The sequence below is a fragment of the Heterocephalus glaber genome, unplaced genomic scaffold (genome assembly GCF_053883595.1).
Source record: "Heterocephalus glaber isolate CG9 unplaced genomic scaffold, H.glaber_assembly_v1.0 deba00001481, whole genome shotgun sequence".
Lineage (NCBI taxonomy): Eukaryota > Metazoa > Chordata > Mammalia > Rodentia > Bathyergidae > Heterocephalus > Heterocephalus glaber.
Window position 1 is genome coordinate 9772701 of NW_028258317.1, and position 15090 is coordinate 9787790.

Genomic DNA, 15090 nt, shown 5'->3' on the forward strand with positions numbered 1-15090 from the left:
AGTTTGCTTTAGGTGTGTTAAGTTTGAGATATTTATTAGATACCCAAGTAGAAAGTCTGACTATGGAAATGAAGTGATAGTCCCCAATTCTTGAAGTCATTGGCATATAGGCAGTATTAAAAGCCTGGATGAGAAAGTGAGTATTCCAAAGAATTGAAGGCATGCTCATGTTCATGGTCAGAAACATGAGGAGGAACAGCAAAGACTGAGGTGGAACAGAGAGGGGTATCTGAAAAACAAATTGAAGAAAATGTACGAAAAGGAATGGAGTAATCAACAGTGTCCTAGCTACAGACATTAATACAGTGAAAGTTGACTGTTGGATTTGACACTGTGGAGATAAATGATGGCTGATAGTTGTTTGACAGGTGACTGGGGACAAGGGCAACAAAAGTCTAATTAAGTGGATTCAAGACAGAGAGGAGAAGAATTAAAAGCAATGTGTATGGAGAACCAGAGAAATTAAATTGTTGCCTTATGTTGGAAAATGTGGATTGGGATGTAAGGAGGATTAGTTGCACAGGACTTCTTTGATAACATCTAAGGCAAACAGTGAGTGAAATATTTTAATAAACTTTTTTGCTAGAGGCTTGAGAGCCAGTCATTTATCCAGCAAGCTGTCAGATGTTTCAATTATCCACATCTGAGCAAGATGCAAAAAAGGGTTTGGGCAGGAAGACAATCGATGATTTGGGCCTTTACATTTTACTGAAAGCATTGATGATTGAAGCAGAAGCCACACATTTGATAGTACAGGTGTCTCCCTTTGTCCGATTCTAGTCTGTTCCTAGAAATGTTGATCAGTAAATTTCCAAGCAGTGGAAGCTCTTTCCATTATTTTAAATGGGAAAAATAACAAATTATCCTGCTTCATCGAAGAATCTCAACCAGTTTCCCTAAATAGCACTAAAACACTGTTAGACACCTATACTTGGGTAATGCCCAATGCAGAATGCATGTATTGTTTTATATAACAATTCACCAAGAATTTATGCATAATTTTAAGCATTTAAAATACCAATGTTCTAGTGCTTACTTAGTGAATATATCTGGGTACAGCATGGAGAGTATGATAACAGATCCAAGCCATGTTTTCCCTCCATGGTACAATGAATATTTATGAATGTAATTTAACAAAAATGAAATGTTAAACATAACAATTACAAAAACCATTGAAAAAATAAACAAGAATTTTTTGAATGGTTGCTTAGTAATTAAAGAATTGCCTAAATTAAATGAGGTGGGCTGGAGACGCTTGAAGGACTAAGTGAACCATAACTGCTTAAGATTTCCCTGTGGCTAAATCCTGGGACAATCTTCTCTCTTTGACACTGGAGATGCTGGAATTGTGGGACTGTGAGCTGTCAAGTGAAGCTGCAGATGAAGCGGCTCAAATCTTATGTTTATTTGCATTCTTTTTGCTTTCATTTGTACAGCTCTCAACAGCATGTGACTGGGGTTGTGACTGCATTTTTCAGTGTGATTTTACTCATGTTGCTTGCAACTGCAATTATCATTTTGTCTACATCACCTAAATTATTTTATAGATTTGACATTGAATGTTTATTTCTCCTTTTCTTCTTCTTCTGATCAACAATGAGTGTCAAGTTCATCAAGTTCTACTTTATTAGAAATAAGGTTTCCACTTGATAATGTGGAGTACATGCACATATCTCATGTATAACGTATTTCAAGAACGTGGTCCTAGGGCAAGAGGGGCTGAATTAAAACAGCAGCTGCACACCTTATCATTCAGACTCAGACACAACTTAAACATTTTGTTTGGTGTTCACATGCAGATTATAATGGATTTTGAATTCAGGTGCTGAGTTTTTGAACAAAAAATTTTGCAAATGAATAGTCAGTGGGAATTCAGATAACAAAGGACACCTGCAAATAATGTTCACCTAAGAGATAGGACAGGCCTAGGTATCACACAGTCCTGGATCCATGGCCTGGTTCCCCATATATGAGCTTGTATGATCTTGAATAATGTAATTAACCTCTATGTGCCTCCATTTCCTTAAATGTGAAATGGAGATAATACTACTTAACTTACAGGGTTATTATATCACCATAAAGGTGTAATGTAGTGTCTGGCAGACATATTAAATGCCTAATTAAAAAAAAATCTAGCAGTGTGTGAGTATAAACTACAGAAGTTTAAAAGGGAAGAAATCAATAATATAAACTGAATACAGCTTATGTATTACTGAAGTAATTTGGGGAACATGAGACTAATTATCATTATGCACAAGAGAATAGATGGAAGCCATGTGTTTAAGAGTAAGATGACTCACTGTAAGTTACATTTTCTTTTTCATCTTGGCATTATCTTTTGAGAAAGCAGTGCCCACTGACTTAGGGTATTACTGAATGTTTGATGATGTTAGTAAAAACTGAATTCTCTCAGTTTGTTCTTTAGCCACAGCGATAATTAGCTCATTGAATTCTTCTAATAGCCATAGCCTGTTCACGTTATAGTAAGTACAGGCCAGTGGCTATTTCCCAACACATTTGTATGTACTTTCTAGAGCTCAGGTTCTTACAGTTGGTTACCACTTATACAAAGATTTTGCAGAAAAAGTCCTGTTGCCAGTGTAGTCCTCAAGGCTCAGTGCATCCCTCTCCGACCGCCCCCCCCCCAGATATCCTAGATCAGTGTTCCTTGTTTCCTAGGATTGACCTTCTGCCTGTAGTCTGAAATCATCTGCCTAATTTTCCTGACTTGTGTCTCAGACTGCTGGAATTCTGAGCCTGTCTCAGCAATTGTCTTTCCTTCCCCAGAGATCCTCATGCTGATCTTTGATCTATAAGCCACTGCCTAATGTCCTATCATTGAGAAAAAAAGAAGTAATGAGCCAGGCTCCACCAAAGCCTAAACTCTTTGAGCTTTGCCTCTGAGATCTGATGCCCATAAAGAGTATGAGAGTTCACTCACATCAGACAAATGAGACAGTGAAGAATGTGGACTCTGGAGACAGACTGCAGGGGTTTAAATCCTAGCTAACCATGATCTTGAAAATGTTACTGAACCTCTTTATGGCTATTTGTTCACTTCTAAGGCAGAGATAGTAGCAGTCTCTTCCTTACAGATTATTATGAAGAATAGGCAAGTTTCTACATGCTCAGAATTGTGCCTATGCATATTAAGTGCTAAATAATTACCAATGATAATGAAAACAAAATGCCTTCCAGCAAACAAATACCACCTAGGTTACTTAGCATAACATCCAAGGGCCTGCACAGTATTTTTTTTTTTTTAACTGTAAGATGGGTGGGTATAACTACCTCACTGCAAAACTTTTACTTGGAGGAAAGGTTGCAACCGATAAATATTAAGTTGCTTCTTTTTCTCCTCTATGGCTGCCTAAGTTTGTGGCCTGGCTCAATTTACTATACCTCTTTCATCTATATCCTCATCTGTAAAATGAAGGCATTGAACTAGGTGATGTCCATGTTCTCTGCCAGATCTAAATTCCAAAATTACGAAACTCATTATCTTTTCCCTTTAAAATCCACTTATTAAATCTACTCATTCTCTGAGAGGTTTTTTCCTTTATAGCTTTTCAATGTTTTAACATATTAAATTTTATTTAAATATATTAATGTTTTAATATATTCCGCTTCTCTCTCTCTCTTTCACTCTCTCACTCTCACTCTCCCTATACAGTTGTCCAGACTCAGGGCCTCGGCACATCTCTAGGGATCTTTTGTTCAATGAGAGTAATAGGCACCTGGAACTCCAGGGATATTGCTATGCAGCATCCCTCAGTCCACTGCTGGCTGATTCCCTTTCACAGCAGGGAACAGTGGAGTTCACTGAGCACATAGCAAGGAACAGTCTCCAGCTTTCCTTGGGCCTGGAAAAAGGGATCTTAGGTTAAAAATGAAAAAGAGTAATAACCACGGGGCCATTTGGATCACCACATTCACAGCCTTTTCTGTTTTGTCACAGACTTTGCAAATGGGCATTAAACATTTCTCTGGACTCTTTGTGCTGCTGTGCATCGGATTTGGTCTGTCCATCTTGACAACCATTGGTGAGCACATAGTGTACAGGCTGCTGCTACCACGAATCAAAAACAAATCCAAGAGGCAATACTGGCTGCACACCAGTCAGGTGAGTGCCTCAAGTCTCTTGCTCCCATATTCTCAGCCTTCAGGATTCCAAACGATGAGACAATCTAGACTGGCAAATGGCACATTATCAGACTTCTCTTGGCACATAAACAAAGGAATGAGGTGCCGTAGGTACTCTCTGAAGATGGATTTCCTTCTATCCCAGAATTCACCTTCCTTTTGTTATCCCAGTGTCACTTCTGTTCCCATAAACCTTTACTGCTCATAATAGATACAATAGAACTGTTCTTAATCAAATTTCACTTAATAGTGACAATAGTGAAGAGAGGTAGGAAAAATCTTTTTCCCACAGATTCTTTTCTTGTTAAAATTAAAACCCAATAAATGAGTTTGAAGTTCCTGTTCCCCTTTAGGTGACTGCACTTGCTCCTGTTCTCTTTTTCTCTGGCCGCAAAGTTTGAGGCCCCCAATCCCAAGAACAAGCCGCACAAGAGCACAGTTCTTCCGTATAATCCAGACACCAACACATGGGTGTATTTAGAGGAAGAAGCAAAACTGTCGATAGACTGAACATTCAGGCACACTGGTTTACACATGTCTCCCTGTAGGAAATTGGCCGGAGAGCCAAAGGGACTCAAGTGTCTTATGATGGAGGGACTTTAGCAATGGCCACTGTGACAGTGAGGCGGATGTGCTGACCCAGCCTCCCCACGGAGAAATCCCTCCTGCCTCCCACTAGGCTCTGGGTCTCCTCTCGGCAGCAAGGTTGCCAGTTCTGTCACTTTTACCCCCTCTGTCCTCTTGCTGACCTCCTTGCTTTGTTAGTGCAGTACCTTTTTTTCCCCAGGATATGTTACACTCATTAGTTTAGTTAATAAATTCTAGTCTTCCTATTTTCATCTCCTGGGAAGACTGCAGACAAGTGATGTCCTCTATTCTGTGATAATATGATTACTTTAATTCCCAGGAGTTCTCCTTCCCTTCTTCGTCTTGGTTACTAAGAAATTCAACACTTAAGATTTTGACTCTTTACTAGCAATTTCATAAGGACTTTAGCTATGCATGAATTATGATAGTGCTTCTTTCTCTCACATTTATAAGCTTTTACTAGATCACTTTGCTTTTCCCCCATGTAGAAAAATAACTTAGAATTCTTATTATAGAGATTAGGGGCTGATTGTTGATCCATTATCAGGCAACCCTGGAAATTTGGTTAAAGAGGCCAAGGTTTGCAGCAACTAGGTACTCCATTAAATCGCAAGTGGTACTTTGTCCCCTGACCTGTGTTTCTAATGATCTCTACCTGTCAATCTGTTTTTCCCACCAGAGATTTCATAGAGCATTGAATACATCATACATAGAAGAAAAGCAGCAGCGTTTCAAGACCAAACATGTGGAAAAGAGGTAAGAAGAGGTCAATGCCAGCTGTCTTTGTATTTGCTAAAATAAAAGTTTAGGAATGTAGCTAAGACTCCATGTGCAAAATAGAAGTTATGACTAAATAATGATTCAGATCAAATCAGGACAATTTGTTGATAAAATCAACATGAATACATGTAGTTTCTGACAGAACAAAATAAAACATAAAATAAACAAATATAGACACATGTATGGACACTGAAATGTAGCAAAGCCAAAATAATCTCCTGGCTACAAGTGCAGGTGTGGACCCAGGAGTAGTGCATCATGTATTCAATCATGTCTCCAGCACCTATATGTGCAGTTTTGGTCAAGTTATTTAACCTTTCTGTGCTTCAAGTTTCTCATCTAGGAAATTGAGATAAAAATAGTACCCGCAGTCAGGCTTGCGGGCACATTGTAATTCTGGAACTCTGGGAAGCTGAGGCAAGAGGATCACAAGTTCAAACCCGCCTGGATAACTTAGCAACTTAGCAAAGCCTTGCCTCAAAATAAAAAATAAAAAGCTGGGGATGTAACTCAGTGCAAAGACCCTGGATTCAACCCTCAGTACCACAAGAAAAAGGGGGGCCTGCTTCCTAGAGTTGTTGTATGAATTCAATGAGATAATACATGTAAAAATCCTGAAAAAATTTTTTTAAAATATTAGCTATTGCTGTATACAAAACAATAATATTTCATGATATTACAGGCAATTAATTTTATGAGACAGTCTTTTTGTACATTTCCAGTCCCCACCCCTTTCCAGCACTCCTAGAAATATTTGAAATATGTGATAACTATGTCCTGCCTAATCTATTTCCCAACACGTAGAACTCCCTAGAAAAGAACACTTCATTCATTGGCAGGAGCATGCATTAAATGCATCAGTGACATTTGAAAACTCACACTTTATACCTTCTCCATAGCCAGGCTATGGATGGCAGCGGCCTTATTCATGGTGACTGAAGATGACAAAAGCATTTCAGTCTGGTTCCTCGTGGCTTCTGTTGCCTGCTGCCTAAGGCAGCCCTCCTGATCCTTTCATATGCCCAGAGGCTTCAGAGGAGGCATCAGCTGTCCTAACTCAGCCATGTGTGGCATAGCCTTAGCTTAAGGCTTGGCTTTCTGGATAGGTTTGAAATCTGACACTCTTACCTCTCATTCAGAACAGAATAAAAAAGGGGGCAGACAACATGACTTTTTCTTATTTGCTCATATTCCTGTGGGGCTGCTGCAGTCCTTTCTCTCCTGGTTGCATAGAGCTTGTCAGAATCATTTCTATTATCTCTTAAAGCCTCTCTTTCCAGTCAATGGGCACTTCCTGCCTCCTCCGTTTGTGGCATCCTGGTATCACTGTGCAAATCACTTAGTGATAAGCTGTAGACCAATCAGGTCACAGCTGTTTAGTGTCTCATTACATTTGGCTATGATTATTTTTGACATAAATTTTAACCAGAGGAACATAAGAAGACACTGCAGCAAAGATATCATCTACAGTTATAAAATATTTCTTTTCCAGCAAGAATAGAAACAGGAAGCCCTATGATCCCATTTCCAAATATGATATGATTCTTACATCTATTTCACCTCAATTCAGGGCCAAATGTGTCCATTCACTCAAATTTTAACCTGGAGAAATGAGACTGCAGCAGCTCTCAAGCAGATACAAACAATGAAAAGGAATCATGTTATCCACCCCATTTTCTTCTGTTATGGATGAGAAGTACTAGTATCTTGGACTTCATTTCCTGTGCCCACCTCCCTATAATCCAGCACCTACAACCTTCTAAACACAATAAGTCCTAGGGGTCCCACAGCTGTCAAGTTTCTTTTGAATGGTCCAGTGAAGCACTGAACCTCAATGTTAAATAATTGTTTTGTAGATGCCAATTTTGCCCATTTTTAGTGTGAAATACTGGTCACTCGCTGGTCATGTTAGGCTCTTAAAACTGAAGGATGCCTGATATAAAACACAACCTAAACATCACTGAAGCCACAAATATAACACTCATTCCATGCAGTTAGACCCTTATATTCAGTATCTGTCACCTTGAGCCACACATCAATCATTAGAGCATAGAGATACCAGCAACTACAGTTTATCACAAAAGAAGCCAGCTCTTGCTTATTCTTCTACATTATATTCCCAGGTAGATACCCAAAGCTCTGGAGAACACCAAACTGGCTTTCTCTCCTTACCTGATCACTGGGGTTACCCGGTCAGTCCAAGAAAATGGGTAGATTCTCTACTCCCAGGTTTTCCCCACTATAATCATCATTCTATGGTACTAGTTATGTGTGCTGATTTGAAAATGTTCTCTCCCTCTTTTCTTGGAAGAATAACTATGCAAATAACTGCTCATGACTGCTACAAATTGACATGCTCCCCTATGCTCAATATTTATTGAATGAATGAAAGAACAGATAAATAGTTAACAGTGAGCTTGAGGAAAGGCTTGGAGAAATTTGGACTATATACGGAAGCAAATGTTCTTTTTTTCTTGAATGGAGAGAAAAAGTGGATGTTGGAAGACTTTTATATATCTAGTTATTGATTTATTCAATGTGAAAAATTAAAGAGAACTCTATGAGGCTGGAAGAAAAATTAACACTGTATCTTCTCTCCAATTCTAGTCTAAAGTCAGTGGAGCTATAAGTAGCTTCATTATAGAACTTTTATCCAGCCCAGGACATAGGAAAACTGAATTCAGGTGCCCTCTGATTGTTCATAGGAGAAAAACTAAGCAAAATCTTAAAGATCTACATAGTAGTTTGTGTGTTTTAATGGCCCAGAGAAATTTTCCGTTGTTTTTTGCTTTGTGAGAAATCATACCAGTACTTAGTGTTTGCAGCAATAGGGGATGCTTATGAATTCATGGATTAGCTGTGTAGTTTGCTGGTCTGAGTCAGACTTGGCTGAATTGGAGTGAGCTGGCTCATGTCGTCAGCCAGCTTGGAAAGAGGGTAGGAAGCAGCTAAAGGCTATCTAGTCAATGGTAGCCTCAGCTGGGTCAATTAGAAAGATGGAGGACTTTCCACATGGTCTAGCATCAGCAAGCTAAAGAGGCCTTGTTCACACTGTGGCAGCAGGGATCAGAGAATGGCAGAGTATAGGTCTTCTTAAAAGCTTAGGCTTGAAACTTCCAATTTTTCCATTGCTGAAATGGCTGAATGAGACGAGACCTCATTCAAGGAGAGGGTAAGCAGGCTCTCCATCCTGATAGACACGAGCAACAAAGTCTCAGTACTGAGGGACATGGGTGAAAGGAGGAATGAAGGATCAGACCACTTTTACAATCTACCACAGGGCAAAGCAAAACAGAATCATTCTATTAAGTCTTTGTGGTTTTGTTCCCAACCATGTAACTGCATCACAACCTTATTATCTGTCCTGTTGCCCCTGGCCCTCCAGGTTCTCCTTCTCTTCCTGGAAAATAAAAGTCCAGGAATAAAGTCAATTCAGTTATATGGATGGCAACAAAAATACAAGGATTTAATAGAGTGTTTCTAGTATGCTTTGGCCTGTAGTCAACTGCAAAGTGATCGTAGTCCTCCTCCTCTTCTTTCTTCTCACAGGGTAGAAGAAAACCAGCAATTACACTGCTTAGGGCTCTAATATGTTCTTGTGAGAAACTCTTCTCATTGTATCCAACTTGCAAAGTGTATTTCAGAAAGAAAATCAATTCATCCAGCACCTAGCTGGCAATGACTTGCTTACTGTTTGCAGCCACTTCTCCACTATTGTATGTGGTACAATGTAAGCCTGAAACAAACTTGTTTCTAATTGACTTTCATTACCCCAGCAAGAAGCTGTGACTTTTGAGTGATTTTTTTTTTTTAACATCAGACCTGACTTGTCATTTTTGATCCACATAAAGTCATTCCTTTACTGAAAAACACTTTGGTGAAACCTGTGGCTTACATATCTTTATTCTTCCCAAAATCAAATAGTGAGCATTAGCAAGTTCTGGTAGAATTAAACATGAGCTATATATAGTAATATCCATCTGCAGACTGATGCTAAGATTATAATATCTGAATAAATGCATTTTCACTCTTACTACAGTATCATATTTACAGCTAAAGGATGTTTCAAGGTAGTGCTGCTTTCTAAGCTTTGTCTGAAGGAAGGGAAGTCATCTAAGGTTCCTCTCAAAAGAATGTGCCAGGGCTGAGGATATAGGTCAGTGGTGCCACTGCCTGCCTCACAAGGGCAAGGTCCTGAGTTCGATCCCTGGTACCAAAAAAAATAAATTAATGTGCCAGAGCCATTGTATCAAATGATACTAATCCAGTTGCAAAGCAGCATGAGACTTGATAAGATGTTGAACTTCAGTTGAGAGTTTATGGCATCTGTTGTGCCTATGGCATTGTAGGAGGCAGTCTTTCCATGGTTTCGTGACTTCATCTCTAAGTGCATACCCAGCTCCATATTCTCCCTCCAAAAAGTGGCCAACAGATGGAGAACAGCACTCTGAGAGTTGCAGAATGGAATGTGAATCTGAACTGACTCTGTTTCCTAGGACCAACATGGGACCCCGTCAGCTCATGGTATGGAATACTTCCAATCTGAGTCATGACAACCAACGAAAACACATCTTCAGTGATGAGGGAGAACAAAACCAGCTGGGCATCCAGACCCACCAAGACATCCCTCTCCCCATAAGGAGAAGAGAGCTCCCTGCCACCAACGGGAAAGCAGATTCCCTTAGCCTAGCTCAGAACTCAGTGATGCAGGAACTCTCAGAGCTGGAGAAGCAGATTCAAGTGATACGTCAGGAGCTGCAGTTGGCTGTGAGCAGGAAAACGGAGCTGGAGGAGTATCAAAGGACAAATCGGACTTGTGAGTCCTAAGCAATCACACTGCTCCCTGTTGTTCTCAGCTCCTAACATTCCTGAGCCCTTGAGACACTTTGTAATGCTCTTTTGTAATGATTGACAAAGGTGTGGGGAAGCTGAGGTCTAGGTCTTTAAGTCTACTCTCCCAACCTACCCTGCAGCAGCAGCTTTTCCCAAGCTCACCTCCTAGGTCTCCAGGGTAGGAATCTTTTCATAGCAGGAGTCTGAAGTTGGTCAGAAGTAAACTCCATGTAAGGAATCTGTTAACCAGACAACCCCAACTCCTGTTAATTGTTTCACCAGGTGCCACAGTAACATTTCTGGTTTTTAGCCAGCCCTTTCTCTGTACTAGTAACAAGAGATGAAATTGTTACTCATACCTATGTCTTACTAGGTTGTTGGTCCTAATCTTAATATAAAATAGGATTATCCAGGGTTATTGATTAAAAACAATTCCCCAATATAGATTTGTTCTACATTCTGAGTGGGGAGCAGGCTAATAGCTAGAGAAACTTGGGGGAGAGGGGATACTTAAAGTTAACTGAATGTAATCACTGTGGGCAAGGATTGATTGGATCAGACAAGAGGGACATACTTGAAAAAAATGTGTATCTCTGGCCCCATCCTGATTAACAGTAGGGACATGTTTACACACCATTATGAAAGAGGACAGAGATGTGGTGACTGAGAGCAGAGGACAGGCAGAAGAGACATTATAAATGCATCCCCACACTTTTAGAACAAAACTTTTGGGCCAGAAAGGCAACTTGGCTAAGCAATGAATAGGACTACATTTCTAATCTAGCTAAGCATCTCCACTATAGTGTGTGCCTTTTATAAAAGAAACAAAAAAAGAGAAAAGCAAAGTGAGGTTGTGGCCACAGGATGAAGCTGGAACATCCCTGCTAATTGCCTATAACAGGGTAGGTGAGCTGGCACTATGGGTTAAGTATTCTGCATGCCACATACTAGGCCATTTTCAGATCAGCAGTCATCTATTAGCCATAGGATCCCAAAAGTGAATCTTGAGCCTCACAAGTGAATCCTGAACATCACAAGTTTCAACATTCAGGAGTCTGCCCTGTGCTTTTCACACCTGTATAGTAATCACCAACTCAATCTCCTGTCCTCACACCCACTCATCTCTGAGGAGCTATGTACAGGTTTTGGCTCCTTTCATTATTCTCCAGGCCCCATCTAGTGCCCACAGAAGACTGATATAACTCAGCTTCCCCTCTGCCTAGAAATCCCTTTCCCAATGTACAACTGGTTGGGCATGCAGAAAGGAAAGGAATATTGGGAACTTCAGAACCTCAGCTCCCAAAGATTAGCATATTTAAGAGTTATCTAGGGGACTCATCAGAGTATTGATTGCCAGGACCCTTCCACAGAGATTATAGGACAAGGAACTGGTGGGGCGCTGAGAAACCTAATGTTAACCAACATCCCCGTGACATGCACAGGGCATCCTAAAATTACTCCTGGAGAAACACTGCTCTGGAAGTTTGGCTGCCCCCAAGCACAGGAAGATGTGAGGAAGAAACTTTTTTTTTTCTAAGGGGACATACTAGAGATAGGAGAAAACTTTAAATTTCAGCGCACATCTGCTGATTCACTTTCTAAACCCCCACCATGGCTCCAGGACACCATTTAGGACTAAATTTCCTTGTTTATCAATTACTGCTTTATCCTCTCAGTACTCACTTCTGTGCCCAATCATTCTGAAAAAATCTACAGTGAGTTCACAGTACTGAGCCAAGCAGCACGCAGATCCTTAGAAAGGTGTCTCAATCACAAAGTCTCTGTCTTGACTTCTGAATACAAAGTCTGCATTTCCACCCAGAGCTACCCAGGGAAAGATAACCCCTTAAGCTTTAGGTATCACTCTAGCAATTAGTTAATTGGCTGAGAAAACCAAGGAGTGAAGGTAAGCTCAGTGATACTGATAAGGGAGGTATGAGGGCTCTAAAATTAAGCTTCAACAACCTCCCCAATCAAACAGTTCTACAGTGGGGGAAAACAGCTGAGTCCTAAAAGCAAAAAGGACAGATCACTTTGAAAAACTGTCCTCCCACGTTCTCACCCCAGGTCCCAAAGTAGATTTACAGCTGCCTATGGAAGATGAACCCTGACACCACCCATCTGGAACTAGAGACTCTGCCACCCTACTCTGAGCACCCCTGGGTGTCTGTGCAGCATAGAAGGCTGAGGTACAGGTGTACCTCAATCCACGTATGCTCCCATTGTTGTACATGGACATTTTTGTAACTCAATTCATATTCTGACTGTACTTAAGAAGCTGGCTATTTAAGGGAACCCAGAGGTGAATTTTTTTGTAAAGTATAGATCCCTTTTGTAATCCAATTAATTATCCCTTAATGTACCTGTTTTGTAAGTTTGGATTTTTGTATATCGGGTTTACCTTAAGCTTCTCTACTGAGGCATTCTGAGCAGTGGGAATCAGACGCCAGATTGCCCTGCCTATCCACAGAGTCAAAGACCAGTGCATGCTCAAGTATCTTCAGAGGAACTACCCAGCCAAAACAGTGGCCGAGATGCAGCAAGACGCAGCAGGGACTGAAGGCAGCCTTACTGCAGCCAACACTGCTTGAAATACTTCCATGTTCTGGATAAAGAAAAACCATAATTGCTTGTGGTGAAATGAAGCTGTCTTCATGTTAAGTAACAATGGTTTTTTTCAATGGTAGTAATTGAACAGTGTTTTGCAATTTGTGAAACAGTGTGTTGTGTTTTGTAAAAAGATTTTATTAAAGGGTGGATCCCTGAAAACTTCTTTTCTGTTCTGCTCCACCTTGGTTCACTCAACTCCCCTCCTCAGGTTAAAAAAAAAAATTAGTGGAGGGTTGTATTTTGGCAAATTAGAAAGAGCTAAAGGTGCTTTTGCTTCCTCTGCTGAGTTCCCATTTCATGAGATCAGGAAGGCCTCCATTTCCTTTTACTCTCCAGTATTGGGAAACCTGGAATATGACAAACTGTCTCCCACCAGGGGAAGATTGAGTAGGCTGGAACACACAGGACTAGTCAGTTCATGTAAGTAAGAGTAAGTCCAAAAGTCCCAAAGTTTATATGCCACAGGCAGAGAAAGGAGATTCCTCCAACAGAAACAAGTTGGAAGAAAGACTGGGATCGCCAAGTATGACAGCTACAGGGACCTGATCAGTTATGCCTGGAGGCGACTCATTATTCATGAATCTTGTTGTTGCACAAACTTTTTAAGAGAGCTGTTGCTTCTCATATAGCCCAGCCCAAGAAGTGGAAAGTGGAGCAAGATCCAAGCAAAACAGAGCTATATCATCTGGGTAATAGACTTCTCAGTGCTGGGTCCATCAGAGCCTTGGAGCAAGTTATGAACCTCCTCAGTATAGAAAACGGGAAACTACTTTTGAACCTCTTTTCCTCCCAACTCATAATTTGACAAGCAGGCCAGAATATCTAGTCTTCAGAAGAAATTGCTTTTTAGTTAAAATCACTTCACCACCTGCAGCTTAGTTACTCCTTTCCTCACTCACCTAAACCATCCATCCACTCCAGGATTCCCTTACTCTTCGTTTTGTCACTAATCATTTTATGAAAATAATGTATTTATAAGTATTTTCTTAAGGTTTGTGAAGAGTATTTGCATTGTGTCTTCATTTTAGTGTGTTTGCAATCGCTCTGCTCCAAGAACTGAAATGCTGTCTTGTGAGCATGAAGTAAATGGGCTGCTTTGCTCCAGCCACTTTTCTTGTACAATGTGTGGATGGACTAAATGTCCTCAGGTCTTTTCCATCTTCAGTTTCTATGACTGTGGAATAAATGTTCAGACAGAAACTTCACCTATGGATGTATTGCTGGCATTCTTTAGGGATTCAAATGCTGACAAGTTATCAGCTCCTTTGTACAGGAGACCCACTGATGCTATCATCTGTCTGTTTCCTTGGTATAATCTAAAGAAGTAGCACAAGATATTCTCAGAAAACTCAGAGCCCAAGTATCATGAAATAGAACTGAAGTGGCTTCATCTGAGATATTCTAGGAAAAATATACAACATTCACAGACCTCTAAAAACTCTGCCCTGATGTCCTCATTGAGTAATTCAACAAATATTTGTTAAATAGATTCCATGTATATGCCAAATACTAGAGAAACAATAGTGAACAAGGAGGGTATAGTTTTCTTGAGACCTTCTCAGTCTGATCTTTTCACAATCAATAAACAGACAATAATAGATAACATTTATTGGGCACTTACTATAAACTATGATCTCATTTAAAAATTAAAACCAGCCTTATTAGACAGGTAATTCATATTTACTCTGGAGGAGGCAAATGAGACCTCTAATTTATAGGTGAAAAAACCAAATCAGAGAAATTACCGAACCTGCCTGAAGTCACACAGCTAAGTCATAGCAAGAGATTCATACACAGTGCGACTATACAGTATCATTAGGATTCTAATCATTGCCTTCCTCCTCCTCCTCCTCTAATACTCATTAGAATTTCTCTTACTACCCAGCCCCTTGCCTCAGCTGGCCCCCAGTTTTACACATCAGAGATAAGCTAATATAACTGTATTTGCATTAATCCATTCATTTCCACCATAGCCCCTTAAGTCTCACAAAAATAGTGTTCAGCATCAATTCTTTCTGCCTTCTAGCCCAAGAAGTGGTACACAGGTGCAAATCACTCAACAGTCCTGCAGTTTCAGGTGTGTTGGCAGTTTCTGTTAATAGTTGTGGCCAATGGCAGACTTACCATATGAATCTG

At 40.2% G+C, this 15090-nt stretch overlaps 1 protein-coding gene across 1 annotated transcript in view; it reads left to right on the forward strand.

Annotated features, from left to right (window-relative positions):
* The window catches only part of Grin3a (glutamate ionotropic receptor NMDA type subunit 3A), a 172663-nt gene extending 158504 nt beyond the window's left edge, over positions 1–14159 (forward strand). Inside the window, exons 7-9 of the mRNA XM_004848199.4 lie at positions 3959–4123; positions 5411–5487; positions 10008–14159. Of these exons, the coding sequence (XP_004848256.2) occupies positions 3959–4123; positions 5411–5487; positions 10008–10338 (573 nt within the window). The 3' untranslated portion in view covers positions 10339–14159. The remainder of the gene's footprint in view (positions 1–3958; positions 4124–5410; positions 5488–10007) is intronic.
* The last annotated feature ends 931 nt before the right edge of the window (positions 14160–15090 follow it).